This window comes from Neovison vison, chromosome 11 (assembly GCF_020171115.1).
Source record: "Neovison vison isolate M4711 chromosome 11, ASM_NN_V1, whole genome shotgun sequence".
NCBI classification, from domain to species: domain Eukaryota; kingdom Metazoa; phylum Chordata; class Mammalia; order Carnivora; family Mustelidae; genus Neogale; species Neogale vison.
Window position 1 is genome coordinate 105379366 of NC_058101.1, and position 25430 is coordinate 105404795.

The 25430-nt window shown below is 41.1% G+C and overlaps 1 protein-coding gene across 2 annotated transcripts; it reads left to right on the plus strand.

Moving 5' to 3' along the window:
- Positions 1 to 1844: 1844 nt before the first annotated feature.
- BDH2 (3-hydroxybutyrate dehydrogenase 2) lies at positions 1845 to 23952 on the plus strand. 2 transcript variants are annotated; one of them, XM_044224377.1, is made up of 10 exons: positions 1845 to 1934; positions 4908 to 4999; positions 5885 to 5963; positions 8081 to 8177; positions 10509 to 10617; positions 15870 to 15930; positions 16896 to 17009; positions 20313 to 20371; positions 20917 to 21009; positions 23031 to 23952. In XM_044224377.1, the coding sequence occupies exons 2-10, from the start codon at positions 4928 to 4930 to the stop codon at positions 23082 to 23084; spliced, it is 738 nt and encodes a 245-aa protein (XP_044080312.1). In that variant the 5' UTR covers positions 1845 to 1934; positions 4908 to 4927; the 3' UTR covers positions 23085 to 23952. The 2 variants fall into 2 exon arrangements, with proteins under 2 accessions (XP_044080312.1, XP_044080311.1); XM_044224376.1 differs by lacking the exon at positions 1845 to 1934 and having other exon boundaries at positions 4898 to 4999.
- The last annotated feature ends 1478 nt before the right edge of the window (positions 23953 to 25430 follow it).

A 25430-nucleotide genomic window follows, 5' to 3' on the forward strand; every position in this document is an offset into this window, starting at 1 on the left:
GGAAATCAGGACAAAGGGAGGCTCAAGAAAGCTGCACAAAGGAAGAAGTGTTAGAATTGGTCTTGACTTTAATCCTCATATCCATAAAAAATGTATTCTAAAACCCTCAGAAGTTAAAGACATTGTTACTAAAGCAAGGAGCACAGTTGAGTATTTTTAGAGATCACTAGACTCCGTTAGAAGCTACTCTGGGCAATGAGAGATGGTCTTACCAAAGACTTTATGTGCATATGCTTATAGATGCAGAAATTAGATCAGAGATTTTTTTTCAATCCATTTTTGCCGTCTGCTGTAATTGAATTATAGTCATCATTAACACTTATTAAGTACAAATGTAACAAATGGTGTGCTGGTAGTTGTGAGTGCCTGGTCATTTCTCCTCACATGCCTGAGCCAGGTGCTATGTTTACCTTCTTTACAGAAAAGGAAACTGGGCCTTGGAGAGTTAAATGATTTACTGAGTTAGTGAAGAATGGGGGACTTATCTTACTGCACAGCCTTTCTTCTGAACCACCATGACTGTTATGAGTATACTTTGCTCCAAAGGCAAAAAAAACTTGGGGGAAAATGTAATCCAAAGAAGTTACTTTTTCTCACTTAAGAATTCCAATGGGGGACATGCCTGAGTGGTTCAGTGGATTAAGCTTCTGCCTTCAGCTCAGGTCATGGTCCCATATCCTGGGATCAAGGCCCACAGCAGGCTCCCTGCTCAGCAGGGAGTCTGCTTCTCCTCCTCTGCACCCCCACCCACTGCTTGTTCTCTCTCTTACTCTCTCAAGTAAATAAATAAAATAAAATAAAATAAAATAAAAAATCCCAGAGGAGTTAGTTTTAGGCTGTTCCACAGAGGCTGTCTTCAAGGAATCAGGTTCCTTGCCTTATCCTGCTCTGTCCTTGATAGGTGCCTCTGACCTCCTGCCAAGTCACAATTGCTGCCATGTCCCAAGACAGATCCACATTCCAGGAAAAAAGAAGGGAAATCCTTTAAAAGGAGCTCTACCTTTCTATCCAAAAGGAAATCCTCCACAACTAGCATTTCATTGGCCAGCTCTAGCAACAAAGAAGGCTAGGAATGTGAGAGTTTTTTGTTTTCTGGTCTTTATAAAATAAAAGGCAGGGGAAAGTGTGGTGGGTAGATGTTGAGTGAACCAACGAAAACAATACATGTACAAAATAACCTACGCAACCACTCTGCTCAAGTATACACCTGCTATAGTATGACTTAGTAAGCCTAGTACACATGACCTAGTTTTTTTCGAACTGTACTGTCCGTTCTTTTCGACGAAACTTGATTTGTTGCTCTTACCCAACATATTCCCTTTCAGGCCTCCACGTTGTAAATCTCAGTGTTACCTGGACCCTGCCCCTCCATGTACTCGCAGTGCCTGCAACTCGCCAGTAAATATGAACAAGTGTTAGAAGACAAAGAGTGTGACAAAACAACCATACTATACCTTAAACAAAAGGGAATTTTTATTTCTGTCCCTCAAAACAATCTTGGTGAAGGGCCAGGAAGGAAAGCTCCATTATCTTAAATGACCTAGGGTCCTTCTATGTCACTGACCTGCTGTCTTCCATATGATGTTTCTGACTCATTAAGTTTTTAATATCCTAGAACAGCACAGAGTAGGCACGAACAAACAACAAAGACTTGGATTAAAGTGACGGAAATGATTCCCATTTCCTAAGTAAGCCCCTGAGGTGCGTTTCCATTTTTCACCTTCTCCTTGGAGTCAGCCGTTCTACCATAGGTCCACTAGATGGCAGCACATACACACGTAGAGTAAACAAACGTGAGCCTCCTTTTCTTAAAACTGAAGGAAACTACAAATCCCGGCGTGCATGATGAGCCTGACTTGTTTCTGCACAAAGGTCTCATCAAGTCTGTGGCTGGCCCAGGGATCCGGAGGTCGACGTCCACTTGCTGCTCTAAAGTAAGATTTCCTAATATTTTTTAAGTTACACTTCAGACTGGGAAGGGGGGGAGGGGCTTCGATTTGCTTTGCTCTGCAGGGTACCTATTTCAAGATTAATCTTAGCAGTTAGATCAAGATAAGGGTGTGTTTTTAACAAGTTTGAAACTCTGGTATAGGTAAGTTTTTCAATGTGGCTTTCACGTTGCATTTATTGAGAGTTGCCTCATTTTACCGTTTCAGGTCGTGTCTGCACTCACTTTCCCAACTTCATTTTAGTTTGATAGTATCGTCTATTGTAACAGTAAGGATTTGTCCCCAAAATTTGGTTCCCGAGAGGCAAGGCCGGCGAGGGAGAGGTTTCAAAGCGAGCGAGGAGGCCGCTCCGTGCTGGAACAGTTGTTCAGCAAGCGCGTCTCCGGGCGCCCCAGATTTGTGGGGCAACCTCTGGTGCGCGCCTTCTGTGTCGGGCGCTTACGGCCGGCGGTGACAGGGGTGCGAAACAATAGCTTCCTGAGACACCGTGCCCACCATGCCCACGATACACCATGCCTACGATCGGGGCGCGAGGGCGGGGGGTTATCGCAGTCTCTTCTTCCTAAAGCCTGTGCATCTCTCAGCTCTTAGCGTGTTTACAGTGCAAATGGGTCACTCGCGTAAGAATAAAGAAAAGCGAAAACACAGCGGGACTCCCTGGCATCCTCCCGGGCTCTGTAAACGTCGGCCTCCCGGGCACCTCACGAGCGCAGACTCAATCCGAGGACTTCGGGGAAGCTGCAAGCAGGTCCCCGGCGCCGGTTGCTGGTGGGGCCCTCTGGGAAGCAAAACTCCAACCCCGAATTAAGCTCGCACCGCGTTAGGAGAGGAAACGCTAGGGTGAGAGGAAACGAGAGACCCGGCCGTCGGATCCCGAGGCAGGACCACGCACCGCGCGGCTGGGACCGAGGGCCGCTGGCTGGGCGGCGCAGGGGCGGGAGGGTCCCCGAGGTCTCTGTGTCGCGCAGAAGTGGTCCTGGAACTCGCGCACTGGCCTCCGCGCGGAGCCTGCGCGGCCGCGTGCGGACCTAGAGCGCGGGAGGGCGTGCCAAGGCCGCAGGAACAACGCGACCCGCGAGGTCTTCTCTTGCACCTGCAACCCGGAGGTCTAGGTTTGAATTCACAGCCCGGAGACAAGGGGAAGACCACTTAATCCTTCTGAAGGTAGTGCATGGGTGACCAGACTCAGTCTCCAAATGAAACACGGCTGTCGTCCAGCCCCCCTCTCCGTCTCCTTCCTCCCTGCGATTTTCACCCGCCCTTCAGGCCACAGCACACCCTTCCAAGGAAACCACCCGTCCCCGGCGTCTGCCCCACAGTGATCTTTCTAAAATACGTGTCAGTTCGTGTCACACTCTTTCCATCATTCCTAATCCCATTGCCTACAAGAGTAACTGGCGCCTCAGCATTCCGAGCTTAGATAAAGCATGGAGGCTTGGTTACAGCAGAAAGCCAAGGTTGGCTGGGGAGAACAGAGATGGGTTCAAAAAGAAAGGACTGGATCATGTGAGTTCTCTAGGCAAGACTAGCTACCTATCTGTTCTTTATCAGGCAGGTAATTGAGCAGGGTGATTGTGTAGGTTATCTTACATGGCCCATTTAAGGGGGCTCGCTCCCCCCTCCCCAGCTTTTCTCTTTTTAGAGAATAGAAAACAAAACTCTCAAATTCCTAGCCTCTGCTGCTAGAGCTGGCCTGTGAAATGAGGGTTGGAATTTCTAAGGAGGGCTTCCTTCTTGAATAGAAAGTGAGGACCCTCTGGAAGGCTTTTAGTTTCCACCTTTTTTTTTTTTTCCTGGAATGGGGATGTGATGACTTGGGACAAAGCAGCCATTGTGTGACTTGTTGTGAGATCATAGGAACCCATTAAGGATAGTGGGGTGAGAAAATGTACTCAGTTCCTTGAAGAAACCCTCAGTTGATCATCATTTGACCTTAACTACCTCATCATGAGGCATTCTTCTCATCCTGAAAAGCTACCATCCAAGATCCAAATATCTTTTTTTTTTTTTTTAGATTTTATTTATTTGACAGAGAGAGCAAGCACAAGAGGGCACAAACACAAACAGTGGGGGAGCTGCAGGCAGAGAAGGAGGGAGAAAAGCAGGCTCCCCTATCAGCAGGGAGCCCTACGTGGGGCTGGATCCCAGAGCCCTTTGAACATGACCTGAGCTGACAGCAGACACTTAACTGGTTGACTGAACCACCCAGGCATCCCAAGAACCAAACACCTTATGCATATCTTGTTTCCCCAGGTCAGAATTCCTCAGACCTCCGTTCTGAAAATTACTGCTGGTATCTATTAAAATTCAAGTAAATGCTTAAACTTTAAGAGAGGATCGGCAGCATTGTGGGGTGAAATCTTACATAGCAAAGGAGTCAGGAGGCCTGAGTTTAGTTCTCACTCTGTCATTAACTGGGTCTGCGACCTTAGGAAGTCAAATCAGTTTTCTCATCTATAAAATAGGAATATTGGACATGATTTGATTTTCCAGCTCTTTTGTTCAATGACTCTCTGAGGCCAACCATGAAATCTTTCCAGTGACAAGGAAAAGCCAGAGACAACTGATAATGCGAGCCCCAAGAAAAGTTACAGCAGAGAAATTGAGAAGCAACCCCCACTAGCAAGGACACATACAACACCATAGCAGTTTGTATAGGGACGGTGGGGACAATGGTGATGCTAGTGAGGGGAAGGACCCTGCCCCTGCTATGTCAGTATCAGATGCTGTCTTCTCTAAGTCCTCAAGAAACCAAATGGTGGATTAAAGTCCAATATCTGTTATCACTTCAATGGGTTATGCTAAATGTTTTCTATATACTAAGCTAGGTATCTAGAGTCAGCATTCATGGAGAATTCAGATGACAGGTCATTATGTTCTTAAAGAGTTCATCGAACTGTTCAATCTAGAAGTCACTGCACAGGACTGTATACTAAGTCATTACACACATGTGTCTAGCTTAAACTGCAGGCTCCGTTATGGGTCGCCTTGATGGAAAGGTCATCGTCGTGACAGCTGCCGCTCAGGGGATTGGCCGGGCCGCTGCCTTAGTAAGTTATTATCTGTTGTTTGCTTACTAGCTTTTGAGGTATTGAATTATGTGGACAGATCCTGTAGCTATTTAATTCTGCTCTACTTTTTTTTTCTTTTTTTCAATTTTGTGTTTCTGTTGTCCTAAGTTACAAAAAGAAAAGTTGCTACCCCTCACCCTGGGCAGATGAAGGAATGAACACATCACATGTTTATTATGTGACATTACTGGTACCTTTTGACTCTGAGAGACTTCTTTCTGTGCAGAGTTTCTGTGCATTATGATATATTTGCTGCAGGGGCCCTACCAGAATGCATAGCTTTCTGAAATTACGGCAGTTCAAGTACAGGACTCTAGAATTACAAGACTACCAGATAACCTTTTCCTTCCAATTTATGTCAACTTCTTGCCCCACCTGAGCTAATTAATGCACTTATGGTATAGTCGTATTAAGTATGGTTTGACATTTATGAAAACAGTACTATACTCTTAGGTGAAAAAGTATTGAAATAACCCATTTTCCTCTTATTACTTGGAATATAATAGGAAATGGAAAATAGTAAGAACTTGCTCAGAAATGAAGTACAGGCTATCACATCACAGAATAGTATTTTGAGAGGTGTCAGTAACAGAGTCCTAGTTTTTAAAAACACGATTTTATTGGATAATGCTTAAAGGGAAAATCCAACTGACAAGCACAATGTATGTCATGTTGTTCTAATTAATGATAAAAACAGTAACAATGGGAAAGGTGAAGTGATAATAGAGAGCTTGAAATTCCACCTATTTTATAAGGAAAACAATGAAAATAAGATGAAGAGGGAAAGGCTAACTGACTTTCTACTCACGAGAATGGAATCAAATCAAATAAACAAAGAATTTACTTGCACATTGTGTCTCCCAGGCTTTTGCAAGAGAAGGTGCCAAAGTCATCGCCACGGATATCAATGAGTCCAAACTTCAGGAACTTGAAGAGTGCCCCGGTAAGCAAGTTGACAAGTGTGAATTGGGATTCAGGTGCTGAAAGAAAATTCCTTAGCTACTTAGTTACACTGGCCTTCTCTTCAGAGCCTGATTCCCTGATATCCAATCCATACTGTGCGAACCCACAAAAATCTATATATTTAAATGTATAAGCAACATTTTAGGATGTATACCTAAAATATTTTTTTCTGAAACATGTTGAAAGATTCAGTACTCAGTGACAAAATAACACGAAAATTTAACAGTTGCTAACTTTTTTTAGGTAAACTCTAGCCCAACATGGAGCTTGAACTCATGATCCTGAAGTCAAGAGTTGCACGTTCTACCGACTGAGCCAGTCAAGTGCCCCTGTTAATGTTAACTTTTTTTTTTTAATTTTATTTATTTATTTATTTCTCAGAGTGAGAGCACAAGTACGGGGAAAGGGTAGAAGCAGGCTCCCTGCTGAGCAAGGAGCCCAATGCTGGACTCAATCTCAGAACCCTGGGATCATGACCTGAGCCAAAGGCAGACGCTTTACCAACTGAGCCACCCAGGCATCCCTTACTGTTAACATTTAATGATGACTTTCCATTTGAGTGCCTCTCTGTGAGGGAAGCACTGTCCAATAGAAGCATGATGTCAATGTTGATGTCAGTGATGACTGTCAATTTTTGTAGTGGCTACATTTAAAAAGTAAAAAGACACAAGTGACATTAATTTTAATATATTTCTTAGGAGCGCCTTAGTGGCTCAGTTGGTTGGGTATCTGCCTTCGGCTTGGGTCATGATCCTGGAGTTCTTGGACTGAGTCCTGCATCTGGCACCCTGCACAGCAGGGAGCCTGCTTCTCCCTCTTCCACTCCCCCTGCTTGTGCTCTCTCTCTCTCCCCGTGTCAAATAAATAAATAAATAAATCTTAAAATAATAGTAATTACAATATATTTACTTAATTCAATATATCTAAAATATTATAATTTTTACATACACAGTATAAAAAGGTTACTAATGGAATACTTTACATTTTTATAACAAATCTTTGAAATATATGTGTACTTTACACTTCTAGTACATTTCAGTTCAGACTATCTGCATTTCAGATGCTCAGTAGCCGCAAGTGGCTAGTGGCTACCATACTGGAGATAACTCAGCCGTAAAATCACGTGTCATAAGAGATTAAGTTGTCTGGGTGTGTATTGCCCCTCACCGTACCACACAGAACCTAATTCCAGCATCAGAGGTCTTCTAGTGGCATTACTCAGAAAGAAATCAGGACGTAGAACTCATTTGAAAGCTAACTGTTTCAGCAAAGTAGAACTGGTTACATGATCAGATACAACTTAGTCCACTGAATTAGTTAACTGAATTAGACCGTGTTGAGTTACCATTTCAACAAGTCTAAGGGAAGCTGCTGTCCTAGAAAAGCAAGAAGCAAAGAAAGTTCTTCTGAAACTCGGTTTTAGTTTTCCCTTTCTTCATTTATAATCCTTCTTTTCTATATCCAAAACCGAAGAATAAAATAAACCATATATTTTTTAAAATCGTGAAAGTAACTGCTTCTTTCATTAAAGCATATTTGTTTGTTTAGGTTGGGGGGGTTGTTTGTTTGGTTGGTTTTATTTTAGTAGCTAGTACAACATGTCTTTCTCAGACCCCATGCCAGATCTCTCATGGTTAGATTTCCATCTCTTCTTCTGGCCTCATGTTTCTTCTTGCAATTCAGTCCAGAAATAAGTGATGGTACCCATGACCGACAAAGTCATTTCTAGTAAATAGAAGAATTGACATAAAGGTAAAGGGCACAAATAGAAACAATCGCTTCTCCCACCACCCCTGTCCTTCCCCCTCAAGACAGAATTCAGGATCACTGTAGCAGTGATTCAACCTCTGGGGAAAGGAAGGGCTGGAATGGACCCACTTTCAGATGTTACTGCTGGCTTACAGAGGCATCTGATACAGAACTCTAGATGGGGTGGACTATAAGATTCTGAGATTCCTAAGACCCTACTAATGGCCAACAATCCTGTGAAGCCTAACTGGACAAATATTATAGTCTTTACACTTCAAAACAGCGAAATCTTCAAAGCTAACATTTTTATGAGTAAAGGTAAATCGTGTCTTTTGTTTTATTTTTCAGGTATTCAAATTCGGACCCTTGATGTCACAAAGAAAAAACAAATTGACCAGTTTGCCAGTGAAATTGAGAGACTTGATGTTCTCTTTAATGTTGCTGGGTAATGCACACCCTTTAATTTCCTTACAGAAAGTTTTCTCTTTTACTTAATGACTTTTGATACAATGGTGAAATGAGTCATCATGAACCATAATATATTTCTTAGGAAATACAGCTAGAGTTTAGACAGAATTTTTATTCCAAGATTCAGCAAGTGAGAAAGCCAGAGAAGTAGACATGGACTGAGTCCTAAGGGGAGCTATGGTCTGCTCAAGAGAACTGGTAGTAATCCAAACCTGTTGACATTCTTTTTTTTTTTTTTAATTAAATTAATTTGTTTATTTTCAGAAAAACAGTATTCATTATTTTTTCACCACATTCTTAAGGCTGGTAATGCCTCACACTGGACGGGTTATGGATGGTCCACTAAGACGTATAAGATAAAATGAAAAACTGTTTTCCAGTAGGTGTCTTTAAAACAAGTATATATACCACAAACCAAGTACTCAGCCTATTGAAATGCAGGTGTTCCCCGTTTTTTGGCACAACGTTCCAGCCAGTCCCCTACACTGCCCAAGCTCAGGGTTTCTTACTGGAACAATGAGCCCCACCCAGCAAAAAGAAGTTTCCGTGTTGCACTTCTGTATAGAGCGCAAGGAGAATGACTTAATTGAACTTACTAAGGTGGTACCAACAGTCCTGAACCATGTGTGAATGAGGGGAGACTGGAACTGAAGCAGCCACACCGAGGACAGGCAGTGCTACTATTTCGCTACTTAGACGTAGCCCAGTAGAGGTGAGCCCAATGGACGTTTACACAGGAACTAAGTGACATTCCACTTTTCTTATGTTGTGTTGTATTTGTACTGCCGCATAGACAGAAAAATTCCAGAGCCTTCTTTTTTTTTTTTTTTTTTAAAGATTTTATTTATTTATTTGACAGAGAGAGATCACAAGTAGGCAGAGAGGCAGGCAGAGAGAGAGGAGGAAGCAGGCTCCCCATTGAGCAGAGAGCCCGATGTGGGGCTCGATCCCAGGACCCTGAGACCATGACCCGAGCCGAAGGCAGCGGCTTAACCCACTGAGCCACCCAGGCGCCCCCTTCTAATATACTTTTGTTCTTCTTGCTAATCATGTTTCAGTGAAAAAAAAAAAAAATCCGTTTGTAGTTTTTCATATGTTACATTGTGTGGAAATTAAGTCAAAACAACAATTTATGATAATCTATTTTATAAACTGCTCATTCTTTACATGAGAATATACTGAGAGCTATCACAAAAAGAAAACCAAGAAAATTGGGTTTTGAACATCTATATATTAAATTTTCAGCAAGGTAAGAGGTATAGAAATAGAGCGTGTGGTTCTTGCTGTCATATGAAAGATGAGCAGGTTATTTACGAGTGTGACTTGAAAAGGAGTAAAGGCTGCTTGGGAGTTTGGGGTTATTTTTGCTTTGTTTACTCAATATGTTAGAACTATATGATAGCAATATTACTTTGCAGCCCTGAGATGTGGAGACACTGGTTTTCCTTGCAATTTGATTTATTTCCCTTTGAAAACACTAAATCTGTGTCACCAGAGGGCACTGTTGCTTTTTTTTTTTTTTTAATTTCAACAAACAGTTTTCTAAACAAGAAGGAAAATGTATGCACAATGTCATGCTATTTGATTATAATGATTGTATCACTTAGTAGCTTGAGTATCATTTCCTGACTCCTGGGACCAAAAACCAGAAAAATTTGTAAGCCATTTTCTTTCTTTTTTTTTTTTTTTAATTATTATTTATTTATTTATTTTCAGAAAAACAGTATTCATTATTTTTTTCACCACACCCAGTGCTCCATGCAAGCCGTGCCCTCTATAATACTATAATACCCACCACCTGGTACCCCAACCTCCCACCCCCCCACCACTTCAAACCCCTCAGATTGTTTTTCAGAGTCCATAGTCTCTCATGATTCACCTCCCCTTCCAATTTACCCAAATTCCCTACTCCTCTCTAACACCCCTTGTCCTCCATGCTATTTGTTATGCTCCACAAATAAGGAGCATAACAAATAGCACTGTTGCTTTTGACATAGGAGTCAGGGCTGGCGTCCTAGTCTCACGTTTGTTTATCATTATTTCCTGTGCAGTTGCCGTCCTGCGTATGTTTGGTGGCCCCAAACCTCTGCCTTTCTTTTTTAAAAGAAAGATGTTTTCCAATAAATTTATTTAGCTTAAGTTGGATACTCATTAACCTAATGTACTAAGTCATATTCCAAATTGTTAAAATCTTCAAAAGGGAAGGTCAATGGCCTGAGTCAAAATATGACAGTAAAAAACAGTAAGGAAATGGAATACAGATCTTCTTAAATGATCACTTTTCCCCATTGATCAATCCTTCTTCCAGTTTTGTCCATCACGGAACCATACTGGACTGCGAGGAGAAAGACTGGGACTTCTCGATGAATCTCAATGTCCGCAGCATGTACTTGATGATCAAGGCATTTCTTCCTAAAGTAAGAACCACCACCACTAGGATAAGCACCACTGGATAAGTAGGCGTCCACACCGGGCACCCAGAAAGGGTCCTCGCATGTGCCGAGCAGGGACAGTAGCTACCATAATGACTAACCTGTACTGAACACTTATATCAAGCATTTAATATGAATTAACTCATTTAACCTTCCAGTTAAGAAATGGTCAAGAAATATTAAGCACTTTCTAATTGCAGGTCTCCATTCTAGGTGCAGAAGACCCATCAGAAAGCTAAACAAAATCCCTTCTCTAAGAGAGATCCCATTTTTGAGGAGTGAGACAGGATAATGGGTAATGAGACATATAGCTTGGAGAGTGATTAGAAGTGATATGAAGAAGAAGCTAGGATCTCAGTAAAGTCCAGGAGGGCCTCTCTGAGAAGCTGGAATTTTCATAGAGTTCCAACGGAAATGAGGGTGCTAGCCATTCAGGCATGTGAGGAACAGGGCCCCAGGGAGAGGGACAGCAAGGAGGCATGCAGGACCAGAAGAATGTGATGAGGTAAGTGCTACTTTATCACATCCACAGTACAAAGGATAAAACTGGGCGGTGAGATAACTTGCCCAAGGTCACATAACTAGCAAGTGGTTAGAGCAGGATCTGAATCCTGGAAGTTGGGCCCCTTTTCGGATTTCAGTGTCTAGGCACGTGCTCTCAAGATGGCGGTACCACCACTGCTTTTCTGTTCCCTGAGTAGTCTCCTTGTTTTTAGGTGAGCCACAGAGGCACCAGAGAGGTGAGAGACCGTATATGCTAAAGAGAGAGCATTCCTCCTGGGTCTGCTGCCCTTGAATTCCACAGCCTTCACACAACTCATCAATGTTTTTCATTTTGTTTTAGAAACAAGTGTTAAATGCCTTTTGATATAAAGCACACACTAGGTGTTCTGGGGGGAGGGGAGAGTAAATAGGAAAAACAGTGAGTTCAAAGGAACTTACAAGCCAGTAGTAAGCCAACCGCACAAGCTCAGACAATGAAAAGGGCAGACTCAGTACAGAACCAGTTCAGTCCAAGGTTGCCAACAGAGCCCTAGTGAAATGCAGAGGAGCCATTCTTGTCTTCCAGCCCAGCCGGATTAGATGACAGACATGCTGAATGCTGCCAGCCCAGCACAGAGAAGAGCTTTTTTAATGGCAAAGCAGGGCTGATGCTTTGCTCTGAACATTCAACCTAATGTTAAGAAGGATCCAGATGAACATTAAAAGGGAAGTTAGGAAAAATTGACTTAGAAACAAAGAAATTTGTTTTAATCTGCTTGTTTAGCACCTAAAAAGGATCTCTCAGTGGGTCCATAGGATGTTGACCAGCAATTTTTTTTTTAATATAAATCTCATTTTTTCTACTTACTTGGAGTTCATGAGAATCTATGCTATTTGGAACTTGGATTATTTTTTGAAGACTGATTCTAGGATATGGGAAAGAAGCAGAGGCTATAGTAAAAGGAGAAAGTTTAGGTCACAGTCACACCAACATAACCAGCCTCCTTCATGTCTGGAATGCTTTATTAATATGAGTGAAGGCAGCAAGGGTGAGGTATGGTCCCATGGAGCTAAAATGTATACTTGTCAGTAAGTGTTAACTTTTGAAATAGCAAACACTAACTTGCAAATTTGTGAGTTTACCTATGATTGAAAGCATCTTAACAGTAATCTATATGAGCAGTAACACCCATTTATTAAAAAAAAAAATCCCAAGAGATATTAATGACTAGGATAGGCAGGATGAAAGTGACAGTAACCAACCTGACCCCAGATTTCAGACTCTGGCATCACAGCCTGAACTCTGCCCCTCCTTCACTGTGTGCCTTGGGAGATGGCACTTGTTCTCTATTTAAAATGAGAGTGAGAAATTACATGATCCCTTCCAGCTCCAATTGTATGGGATCCTCTGGGTTCAATTACTATGATGCACATTTCCAGAACTTTCAGGTGGGGGGAGGGGCCTAGGTGGCTCAGTGGGTTAAGCCTCTGCCTTCAGCTCAGTCACAATCTCAGGGTCCTAGGATGAAGCCCCACATCAGACTCTCTGCTCATCAGGGAGCCTGCTTCCCCCTCTCTCTGCCTGCCTCTCTGCCTACTTGTGATATCTCTCTCTCTCTCTCTCTCTCTGTCAAATAAATAAATAAAATCTTTAACCAAAATTTAAAAAAAAAAAAAGACTTTCCAGGGGAAGCCAGTATTTAGAGTCCAGGCAGATCTGAAAAGTCAGGTGGTCAGAACAAAGAAACACTTTTGGAAATTTTTGTTCATGGGTAGACGTACTGAAAATCATTCCAGAACTGGAATATGAGTCAAGAGGCAAAGAACAATTTAAAAATACTCTAAGAAGAGGTCAGTGCAAAATCCAAAGTCAGGGAAATCTTGGCTATGTGAAGGTTTCTCTCCTTTGTTGTATCTTAGAAGACTCTTAGCACATAGAAGTGCTTTGTCAAGTATTTGTTGAATCAATCAATCAATCAATCTAGGTTGTCAGTCCAGGAAAAGGTCAGACATGGAATCACCAAAGACCCAAGAAACCAAGGTCTGCTAGGTTTAGGAGCTGAGGTCAGTGGGGACAAAAAGCTGGGTCGGGGTAGGACTAGTTGATTTAGTTGATGTACAGTTCGAGGGGATTTTCAGAGCTCTTCCCAGCCTCTGCCTGAGTTTCTGGGAGGTGAATCCTACTGAGGATTCCCACATAGGAGGCATTTCACTTTATACAAGTCGTATTTGCCAGAGAGGGCCGTCGAGTGGGGAGCAAGGAAGAGTACCACATTCTACCAGTAGACACTGAGCCAGCGTTGAGAAGACTGCATGGAAGGAGGCGAGGACGGGGCTCAAGAACCAGCAGACAGACCTGGTTGAATGGATGGCACAAGTGTTGGGGCAGCACTAACATCTCCTAGGTGACTATATTCTAAAGTTTTGCCTGAGGAAGTGCTGCATTTCAGAAGATGAGAGGCTGAACTTATTTAATAGTTCATCTTTATACATCCAGCTGGAGTCTGTGTATCCTATAGGCATTAAAAAATGGGTTACATATGACAACGATAGCTCAGTAAAATGAAAAAAAAATATGTAAAAATGGGTTATTTGCAAAGTTGGCTACTAAAGAATAATAAGGCTTTGTTTTCAAGCCTAGACTTATTCTCCTGGTCTTTTTTATGAGGACCCCATTTCATTATGATCCTCTTTATCACAGAACTAAGCAAGTTGGGTTCAATATTTTCATGCCTACTGCCATCTTTGACTTGGATGGGTCGCCTCAGCCCCTCCTTGCACCCTTTAATCCAACACAATGCCTTAGCTTGTTTTAGACTCTCTGCTCCAGAGTGCAAATGGTAACTAAGTATCAAAACAGAAGAGAGGGGAATACTATGGGGAGACCTCTGGTCCCCGGAGGAGGCTCATCCTGGACCACTCAGTTACTCACCTCCATTCCTGCACCTCTGTGTCTGAAAGCTGCTAGAGCAACTCACCCCAGCAAAAGCAACTTCTCTCTCTACACTGACTGCTGAGACACTTTCTTTTTAGAAACTGTTTCCTTGACTCTGATGGCCCATCGTGTCCCGATTTTCCTTCCTCTGCTCTCTGGGGTGGTGTTCCATTCCCTCTGACCAGCTGTTTTTCCCCTTTACCACTCTCAGTGTCCACCATCCCTTCTTGTTCTTTATGGCCATCCTCTGAGCCTCTGATTTCAATGAGAAGGTAATGCCCATTGGGCAGGGATTCTCTCCAGCTCTTGCTTCTTCCCTCAAAGCATTCATGGGTCCACATGCCCCCAGGCATACCTACATGCCCTGGAAAACACACAGACATGTTATACTTAAGTATAAATTCATCTGAAAACATTGTTAATTCATAGCAATTTTTTTTCATTCATTATATTATTCCTTTAGGTCTGGGGCAGAGTCCAGCAACCTGCACTTTACACTAGCATCCCAGAGTGCCTGCATGGCACAGTCGGTCAAGTGTCTGATTTCAGTTCAGGGCATGCTCTCAGTGTTACGAGATCCAGTCTCCTGTAGGGCTCTGCACTCAACAGAGAGTCTGCTTAAGATTCTCTCCCTCCTTCTCCCTTCCCCTACCCATGAGCTCTCTAAATTAATTAATTTTAAAAAGAAGCTTCCACCTCAAGAGATGCTGATTCATCACAGTGTAAGGACCACCTACTGTATACCACATCTAGGAGGACAAAACAGCCGCAGACCCTCCCCTTCAGACCTTCACACTTCGGGGGAATTCTGAGGGAGGTGTTCTTAGGAAACACTCCTTCAGTGAGGGAGGCAGGTCTCACTGTGTGTAACCCTTCACCATATCCTGCACTTACTACCTCAGCTCTCTCCACCTCCATTGCCCACAGACATTTCTGCATCTCTGTCAGCTTCCAGTGGGTCTCCTTGACATAGTGCCACAGTAGTCTTAGTATTCCCCAAATGCAAACATGCCGCTCCTCTGCATTAAACCCCTCATTGTCACCACCACACTGCCTTCGAGGTAAGGCCCGAATTCCTAAATTTAGTCCCCAACGGCCTCAGCAGCCTCATTCCTCCCATGCTCGGCATTCCAACCAGACCCATCCCTTCCTCCCAGCTCCATGATACAGCCTTTATACATGTGGTTCTTCCTCCTTAAAACACATTTCTCTTTGATTTTTCTGACTAATGCCCTGGTTTTCAAAACTCAGGCCACCTCTTTCCTCTTTTGGATCCCTCCTCTGAGTGTCCCGCAACCTGGATTGGTCCCTTCCCGCCCCCCTGATCCCCCTCTGTGGAGATCTCTGCTGTCTGTTGCCTGATGGTGGTTGTGTCAACCCCTCCAGTGTGCAGGCAGCTGTCTACAGGCAGGGAGTGTGTGGTTTATCTTCCAAACTCCTGGAACTAGCACATATCTGATCATAGTAGGTCTTCAACAAACATGGGTCAAAGTAAGAGTTTTCCAACAACAAGAATACAAAGTAATGATTAATGTTCATTAACTGTCCATTTAGCTCAGAGCTCCTGGGTCTTGCTGACGCTCTTGTGCCAAAGGAAGGCGGTAATCCCCCTGGGAAATGTTCCTGCCAGTGAGTGCGTGAGCATGCCAGCCTCTCCCAGTAATGACTGGGGGACACTGTTAAAGACTGCTTAAGAGCACTTCATGTTAACAGCTAATAAGATGCTTCTGCAAACCATAAGTAAATGCAAATCTTTTAAAGAGGTCATATTTTTATCTTGCAGAGTAGCATTTTTTTTTAATTTGTTTTGTTTTGGCAGATGCTTGCACAGAAATCTGGCAACATTATCAACATGTCGTCTGTCGCTTCTAGCATCAAAGGTAGGTCTGTCTTCCTCTGGGAATCACGATGCACAGACTCCCATAACTTCACGATCTGTGGGTTTTCACAAATAGCATTGATTATAAAGCCCACACATAATTTCAAAACCACTTTTTAAAAATTGGTATTATGTTCCTTACTGTCAATCCTTTTTGCTTTCATTGTAAGCCAATCGTAAAAAATGAATTTGTTTTATTTGCTCTTCCTTGTATTCCTTCTAGTGGATATGGAAATGAAAATCAAGCTGAAGAAGGAAATATTTGTCCATTTAATTAACCAAAAAAATGTATTGAACACTATATGCACCTCATGGTCCAAAAGGGGGAGAGTCAGGCAAATGCATGTCTTCTGTAGTGTGATAGTATTACCACACGGGTTTGTGCAAAGTGCTGGCATGATACGGGGGAGTGCTTTACAAAGTCAGCTGATCTGGGCCCTGAACAAGTCAAGTCCATGAGCCAGGACTGTGGTGCCAAGTGGAAATGACGTCACAGTCTGGCAGATGATTTGCGAGTTTCAAATGAAAGCACTACTGCTGAGGTAGCGTCCCTTCTCTCCACAAGAATGCACGGGAAGCCCGCCCAAGACAGAAAGGCAAAGAAAGGGTGGGCCTCTAGATTTTTTGGACCTGTTTGTTCTGTTGTTCTTTCCCCTGATTCTCCTTTGGAATCTGCCCAAGAGTACTGCCCACCAATGATGAAAACCTAAGACCACTGCTACGTGTGGTTCCCTACATATGGGTTCTCAACACCTCAGTCTCGACTGAGTTGTGCCAAGAATGATATTATTTTCCCAGAAATTTCAGAAATCAGCCCTCTTAAGGGAGAAAATCTGATACCAAATTTTTAAAAAGGTGGGATGGGAAGAAGCATGACAGGGGTTACTGGGGACAGTTATTTATGTTCCCTTTCTCCAGGGGACTGTTGTTTTGTTCTTTCAATTGTTGCCTTCCTTTCACCCTCAGGAGTTGTGAACAGATGTGTGTACAGCACAAGCAAGGCAGCTGTGATTGGCCTCACAAAGTCCTTGGCTGCAGATTTCATCCAGCAGGGGATCAGGTGCAACTGTGTGTGTCCAGGTGAGGTGGGCACCACAGGACGGCACACCTGTCCTTCCTGACACCCTGGTTGCCACTGTGAAACCTATCCATGGAAGCTTGTATACCATGTTATATTGTATCCTGTCATTGGGAAAAAGCTCAAATGGGAAAGGGTTTAGGCTTATTAAGGTAACAGTCCAACAGGGCTGCCTGGGTGGCTCAGTCAGTTAAGCATCTGCCTTCGGCTCAAGTCATGATCCCAGAGTTCTGGAACTGAGCCACAGGTCAGGCTCCCTGCTCAGTGGAGAGTCTGCTTCTCCCTCTTCCTTTGCCCCTCCCCCCTCTGGTGCTCTCTTTCTCTCTCTCTCAAATAAAATAACATCTTTTAAAAAAAAATAGATAAGAGTCCAGTAGTAGGTTGGGAATGAGATACTTAGTCGGAATGTACCATAGATGCAAGGGGTTTAAGTGGTATTCATGTGTGTAGAACAATTCCAAATCTCATGGCCAAGACACGTAACTGGCCAGAGCTTGGTGTTCTGCAAGCAGACCAGAGATGACCTTGTCAAGGGAAAGACAAAAAGTAGACCATGCTCGCAGGACCACAGGAAGAAAGTAAGAGCATCCTCCCAGGACACAGGGAGCTACTGAGTCTTGTCAATCACCTGGGGTGAACCATCAATAAAAAGGAGGGATTAACACCTTCCTTGATACTATCAAAAGAGGATCAGCATACTGTGGCCTGCAGGAGGAATCTGGTCCACCTTCTGTGGAGTAAAGACAGTCATAGTCTGAGACGTCCCATTGAGTTTGCGTACATATTGTCTGTGACCATGTTCCTGCTTCAAAGGACCAAATAAATGGTTCTCAAAGCAAAATTATTCCCTATCTGGCTTTTTATCAAAATGTAGGCTGACCTCCCATTGAAAAGAAAGAAGAAAAGCAGAACTTGGTAGACAAGATGTTCAATCTCTCCAAACAAATGCGTTCTGTAACTTACTTCATAGGAATAACTTACTTTCGTAATAACTGTGTGTTGTCTAGGAAGTAGATAGGCCCTTCCACTGGTTCCACTGACATAAATGAATACAGGGAGCCTAAGAAGAATTACTAACTTCTTCTCTGAAAAGGAATTGAATATCACATCTCCAGGATCAAAGCGACCCTCGGGTTTACAGCTGGTATTGGGGAGTTCAGGATTTCGCGCTTATCTGTGGAACTTTTTGAAACCTAAAATGCATGCCAGAATTGGGGGAAAGAGCAGATGAGGAAAATTTTTGTCATTTGGAAAGTTCACACCAGCTTTTTACATATTCCACCATGCTCTCCCCTCAAGTGAAAAACCACTGATTTATCAGTTTGAAAGAGGAATACAAAACACCCTTCAAGCTACAGAATTTCCAGTAAAAGTGCTCTGTTTGATTTTTCTTGGACTAGAAAAGTAAACCTAGGTAACACCAAGAAAAAGGAGGATGTAGTCAAGCCAGTTTCACTGGGTTTTAACATACCACTGGTGACCCTTGGCTCTAGCTATTTTGGGAGCCATTTACCCAGTGGAATAAATGGCAAAATGACTTGGAAAATGTGGTTGTTTGAGCAGCTGGACTTTTCAGAAGACTGGAAAATATTTTATCAAACTGTCTGGAACAAGGAACTAGCTGTGACTCAAGAGCCAGTCACAGAAGAAAACCTGACAAGGGATGAGTGTGTCTGGGGTGGCGCCAACAGCGGTAGAGTCACAACTCTTCCACCAGGCTCGTGTAGACTGGCGCAGGCCATGTCAGTCTGTGCCGCGACACAGGAGACTCAGCACAATGGAATTAAGTAGAAAGCTTGCTCTGTGGTTCCATTTAATAGCCATTAAGAGCAGCCGTATGAAAGAGATGATGCTCACTTGTCTGAGCAGGGGGGGAAGGTACCAAAGTTGCATTTTAAAACTGGATTTTGAGGATATTGAGGATATTGTTTAGTGAAGGCTTCGGGTGTCTTAAGCGTACTGTTGGTAGGATCTTAGACGGTTAGGAGGCTATGGATGAGAGAAGTGAGGAAAATATTATTGGATGTGAAATCTTTTTTATGTGGCTCTAGAACAATTATCAACACTATTGCCTGCAGTGATATGGAAGGTAGAAAATGTTCCTTTTTTTTTTTTAAGATTTTATTTATTTATTTGACAGAGATCACAAGTAAGCAGAGAGGCATGCAGAGAGAGAGAGGGAAGCAGGCTCCCTGCTGAGCAGAGAGCCCAATGTGGGGCTCGATCCCAGGACCCTGGGATCATGACCGGAGCCGAAGGCAGAGGCTTTAACCCACTGAGCCACCCAGGCGCCCCTAGAAAATGTTCCTAATGAACCAGGTGACCCACTAAAGGCAGTTTTCCACCCTGAGGTCGAAAGGGCTGCCAACTTCTGGTATAATGTAAGAGGAGACAGGTAACCTAAAGAAAGAGTGTTAAACACAAAGGAGCTAGAACTTCCTGAATGAAGATCCCCACCTTCTCCAGGGAAATGACAAATGATGCTAAAATTGAGAAACGGTTTCCTGGTAAAACCCAATGGCTCTCTCAGGACCAGAGGGTATGACTCTAAAACAACTTGTTATGACCTTACATGTATCATGTGGTTGCCCAAAGGGCTGTCAGCCCACCACAAAAAAAGGCCTTCTGAAGACAATTTATAGATTACATAAATTAAGAAAAAAATTTGGTCAACTTGCTCTGTGGGAGCCTGAACTGAGTGGGATTTTTAAAATTTTAGCGTCATTCTTACTTTTTTTAAATGAAATGATTTCAAATTATATTTTTTATGAGAAACATGAAACTATGTTTAAATATAGGAATTTGAAACCGGTGAAAATAGGCAAGATAATCAGGAAAATGTAGAACCATCTTAATTACTGAGGACCACAAGAGACATGGCACTGTCCCCAAGAATCCCCAGAGTGAACCTGACAGCAAAGAATGGTTTTGAGATCATGAAGGCATCCTGTGTTCTTGTACTGTGAAGCACTTATATGGATGTGTGGACATCTCAGGGTTGTTCTGAGAAGTAACTGAGATAATACATGTAAAAGTGACTAAAATCCTTAAAGTGTCATGTCAATGTATTGTGACTAAAATATGTCTTGGGAATGCTGGTCATTTCATCCAGAATCCTTGCCTTGTGTCACAAGGAATTATGATCTATATTTTTAAATATCATAGAAAATGGAGATGAAACTATCATTCATTCATGGAAAAGGGTTTCACCGATTGTTGTATCATATGTAAAGGAAGTTAAAAGTTTGTCAATGTCTTTTTCAGTTTGAGTAATTAACCAAGCTGAATGTCCCCCTTTGATTTAGGAACGGTTGATACCCCATCTCTGCAAGAAAGAATACAAGCCAGACCAAATCCCAAAGAGGTATATCTATTTCAAATGTGTTTATATCATCTGGTTGAAAAATGTCCTCCTCCTTACCTAGAGTAGACAAATTCGTAGATACAGAAGAGTGGCTGCCAGGAGGTGGTGGAGGAGAGAAGGGGGAGCTATTGGTTAATCGGTATAGAGTTTCCATTTTGCAAGATGAAAAGAGTTCTAGAGATCTGTGGCATGATAATGTGAATGTACTTAACACTACTGAACTCTACACTTAAAAATGGTTAAGATGATAAGTAACATACTATGTGTATTTTACCACAGTTTCAAAAATTTTTTAAAAAAGCCCACTTCTTTAACTGATCTGATATAGTGTCTGTAGGTTTAAGCATAACACATAGTTTGAGTACCTTGGAAGTCACATAGTCCTACTTGGTCCATAATGAATAAAATTAATGACATTCTCATTATAATACATGATTACTCAAGGTAGCACACCACTGGTACCTCTATAGACTCTTCTTGCCTTTGACCTCCTGAGTTCTCACTACACCTCATGTCACTGATACCTGGTATGTTTCTGGTCTTAGGCACGGAATGATTTCCTGAAGAGACAGAAGACTGGAAGATTTGCAACCGCAGAAGAAATAGCTCTACTGTGTGTGTATTTGGCTTCTGATGAAGTAAGCACTATTCTTCCCAGGGAGTTCATTATCCTCACTTGGCCATAATTGGCTTATCAAAATAAGGTCACATTAGAGAGTTGCAACATACATACGCTAAGAGGTTGTACATACAAGCTAGGGATCAGTTGTGATTTAATTTGCTCAAAGAAAGACCATGTGATCAGAGCCACCAATTCTTCCCCATTCAACTCTACATGTCACTAAATCTTGTAGCAAATGAAGGGGAGGATAGAAAAAATTAAATTGCTCAATTTTATGAGAAACAATTGCTTTCAAATATTGTAATTGGGGAAAGCCTGATTAAACCTAAGTCAAGCAATGAATCTCCAAAATTATGAGAGCTTTAGGTGAAATGGGGAGAGAGTTAAATAGATGTAATTGTCTCTAGAAGACACAGGATTGGCATCTGGTATTTTTAGTTTAGGAGACTCCTACTGGCTCTTTTTTTCTATGAATTCTTGTTTGTCATCACGTATGGGAATTCCTATTTCTAGCTCTTTCCACTTTGCATTTATTTCGTAACCAGTTTCTCCCTTAATAGCTATTGTATATATTCTTAAATGGCACACAACTACGAAATCAGAAACTACATTTATAAGGCATAGAGCACAAGAGAATCCCCCTCTGTTTTATGTGTTTGCATATGACATGACCAGGGAACCGCCGTGTATGAGGAGAGAGGAAGAAAGGGACCCAGGCAGGAATAAGGAGGTGTGTTACTGATGCATTAGCTCTTCTTTACAGTAACTTGGTACACACCAGGCATTTGGTGAACATGACAAATACTGTGGCTGAAATGTGTTAATGACAGAAGCTACCACTTCTCAGATTTGTTAACTACAGTTTTTAGTAGCTGCGGGAATTGCTAAACAAATTACTAATGAAACAAGTTCATTGGCCTTTGTGGTCTCTTTGACTCTATATATACAGAAAGGCTCATTTGATTTGGGGTGCTGCTGAGGACCTAAATTGCCCTTGTTTAGTCAGATCTTAGGTTACCAATACTTGGAAATGTTCTGGCTTGAAATGTGCAATAAAAGATCTTTGGACTTTTAGAAAAACCCAGAGGATTCCTCTAAAAGTATGTATCAGAAAGCTTACTTTTTAAAAAAACACTTTGAGGATTTGGGGTCATTTCTTGGTAAAGTGCCTGATAACCCCTTAATTTATCTATAATATTTTATCAGTTTTCATAGGTTTAAAAATTTCTGTTCTCATACTACAAAGTCTTTCCTTCCTGTCTCTTCCATTGTCTCAGACTTTAGATAAATTTAAAAGTAAGAAAAGAAATTTAACATCCATGCTTAAGTTAAAAGATTTTGAAACCCCTACCACAATGATCATTTCAGCTTTATTTCTTGGGAAAATGAAAAACTTTATGGAAAAAAAGCAATTTTTTAAATTCCCTTAGTTTTGTACAGATTTAGATATCTGAAACTAGTGTAGAATATTTTTTCATATTTTAATAGCTATAATAATATTATTCATATAAATTTAAAAACACATTTAGTGTGCTTCAGCTCCTAGAAATACCTATCTATTTTGATCAACTAAATATACAGTATTTTATATAAAAAATTCTGTTTGGTAATTGACATGATCACTTTATGACTGATGATGATGTTCAAAAATATATTAATGTCATAAAACTCAGCTACTTTAGAAGAGTTCTGAATCTTAAAATGAAAATGTGCTATTTTAGCCTATACTTTATCCTAATTTAGGGAGTGGCTGCATATCTCTAAACTTAATTTTCTGATTCTGAGACCAAATACCTGCTTAGAATGTGACATGTGCTAAAACACTAGCCAGAGGCCAGTTAACTCCAGATCTCAAGAACATGCAGCTGTTTCAAATCATCCAAAACTTAATTGACATTTTCCTAAAATGTTTGTTAGGTGAGTATGCCTATTACTATGAATACATTGTTTAGCTATCTCAGTCATGGGGAAATTGGAAAACACACAACGTGTGTTAAACCTAGTAATTATTCTTTCTCCTTGTGTTTATCACTGCAGTCTGCCTACGTAACAGGTAATCCTGTCATCATTGATGGAGGCTGGAGCTTGTGATTTTGATCTCCTTGCTGGGAAGGAAGGCAGGCCTTTCCTGTCCACAGTGAACCTGGTTATGAAGAAAATTCACCCATCATGTCTTTCCTGTTAATGGCATATTAATGAAAACAACCCCTTTTAAATGATGTCATTGTTCACGAGAGTCACATTCTTTAAATATATTAATCTCTTTCTAACCTCTTCTAAAATCATTGTAGGGAGATGACATAAAGGATAATGAACTCACTGCAAATGAATAGTTTTAAAATAAACAATTTGCAAGCATATAAAATGAAAATGTGAATATGAAAAATGGAAGGTTTTTAAGAAAAAGGTATTAATTTGTATTTTACTTCTATCTCAAATTATTCAACTATTTTGTACAATTCTGCATTGGTCTGTACATGGATACTAATTTTAAAATTTTCACCATTATAAATGACTACAAAGTAGGAAGGAATTAAGTCAGCTTCAGTAACTTACATTAAAAGGAGTTTAGATTCGGAACTATACTATGGATCTGTTATATAAAAGAAAATTATCATCAAGAGTTTATGCTTAATGGATGTTATCACTCAAAATTTAGTACTGTTTTCTTAGCTTAAGTAAAAAAAAAATCTTTCTTAAAATAAGCAATGATAATTAGTATGAGCCTAAGAAACTTATGATGAACTAGCAATATTATCAATTTGAGTGATATTTTTTAGGTTAAGTGTAGATTTTTTTTTCACCAAATTCCTAGTTAATAGTAAAAGGACATGAAATTTAGAAACAGTCTCTGGATAAATAGATGTAAGTGATTCATATAGCAGGAAACAAAATTAAAGAAAATAAAATTTTCAAGGGATAGGTGAAATAGATAAAGAGAATTAAGGAATACAAACTTCCAGTTTTAAATAAGTCACAGAGATGAAAAGTACAACATAGGGAATATAGTTGATAGTATTGTAATAACATTGTATGGTGACTATACTTACCATGGTAAGCATTGAATAATGTATAGAACTATTGACGCAATAGTTGTACACCTGAACTTAATACAGCATCGTACATTAATTATAATTCAATTAAAATATGGTTACAAAGTTTTTGGGTTTGTTTTTTTTTTTTCCAAGAAAAAGCTTAAGCGGGGCACCTGGATGGCTGTTAGGAGTCTGCCTTCAGCTTTAGTCATGATCCTGGGGTCCTGGGATGGAGCCCTAAATTGGGCTCCCTGCTCAGTAGGAAGCCTGCTTCTCCTTCTCCCTATGCTAGTCCCTTTGCTTACGCTCGCTCTCTCTCTCTCTGTGTCAAATAAATAAAATCTTTAAAAAAGAAAAGAATAGAAAAGAAAAAGCTTAAGCAAATTCATGGATGATAATTCGATAAGAAATTATTGGGAAGAAATTTTTTCATATTCTTTTAGTTTTAGCATTTTATGTTTGTTTTTTGTTGCTACTTCAGAAGACTACATGGTATTATGCACATACAGATAATAAATGAGCACTTATTCTTAGTCTTTCTTTTTAAAACCTTAATTAATAATATTATCATAATCAAAATGCTATAACTTCTCATCAGGTGAAGTGATGGAAGACTGAAGCTTTTAAGTGTGTTATGAGGTACTTTCTGCTGTGAGCCAGTATACATGTGTATGTATAGCTATGACAAATGAATTCTAAATAAGCACACAATGAATTCTGCAAAATGAATTCTAACATTAAAAAAAAAGGCTTTCTCAGAGTTCTCTCAGCTAACTATAAACAATAAAACATTATAAATAAGAGCAAAGGTAAAATATCACCAAAAAGTTCAATGTTCTCCAAAGTCATGTTAATCAAATGGGGTGATGTGTCAATGAAGAGCATATGACTGAAAGAAAAGGAAAAATATATTTCATTCCTGTGGTAAGAGGAAGCTGGATACCTCCAGAAATTTCTGCAAGCTTTAGGAGAGGAAGAGCAGCTCAGGAAAATACAGTAATCACTTTAGATGCCCTGAACATTATTAGATGGACGTGGGTTCATGAACCCACACGACTCACAAAGGAGGGCCTGAGAGACAAGAATGAGTGGTTTCTATCTGGTGGAGACATCGCCTTGATGTTGTCCTTCTTGCTTGAAAAGTGGTGATTAAAACTGACCCAACGAGTGAAAAACAGGTAAGACAATTTTTATTCCTGAAGGAAATGAAAATTACCCCGAAAGAGGCACGTGCATATACACACACTCACTTGAAAAGCGGAAATATAAAGGAAAGGAAGACAGAAATGGAAGGGAATTTAAAAAAACAAACCAAAAAAAAAGATTTAATTTCTTTATTTGAGAGAGAAAGAATGAGAGAGGCAGCATGAGAGGGGAGAGATCAGAGGAGAAGCAGACTCCC

What these genes read in the sequence shown, in the direction of transcription:
- BDH2 (XM_044224377.1), top strand. Translation starts at nt 4,928, where the DNA reads ATGGGTCGCCTTGATGGAAAGGTCATCGTCGTGACAGCTGCCGCTCAG. An exon ending in GTTCTCTTTAATGTTGCTGG is followed by an intron (nt 8,178 to 10,508) that starts GTAATGCACACC and finishes TCCTTCTTCCAG; the next exon opens with TTTTGTCCATCACGGAACCA. An exon ending in TGTCGCTTCTAGCATCAAAG is followed by an intron (nt 15,931 to 16,895) that starts GTAGGTCTGTCT and finishes TTTCACCCTCAG; the next exon opens with GAGTTGTGAACAGATGTGTG.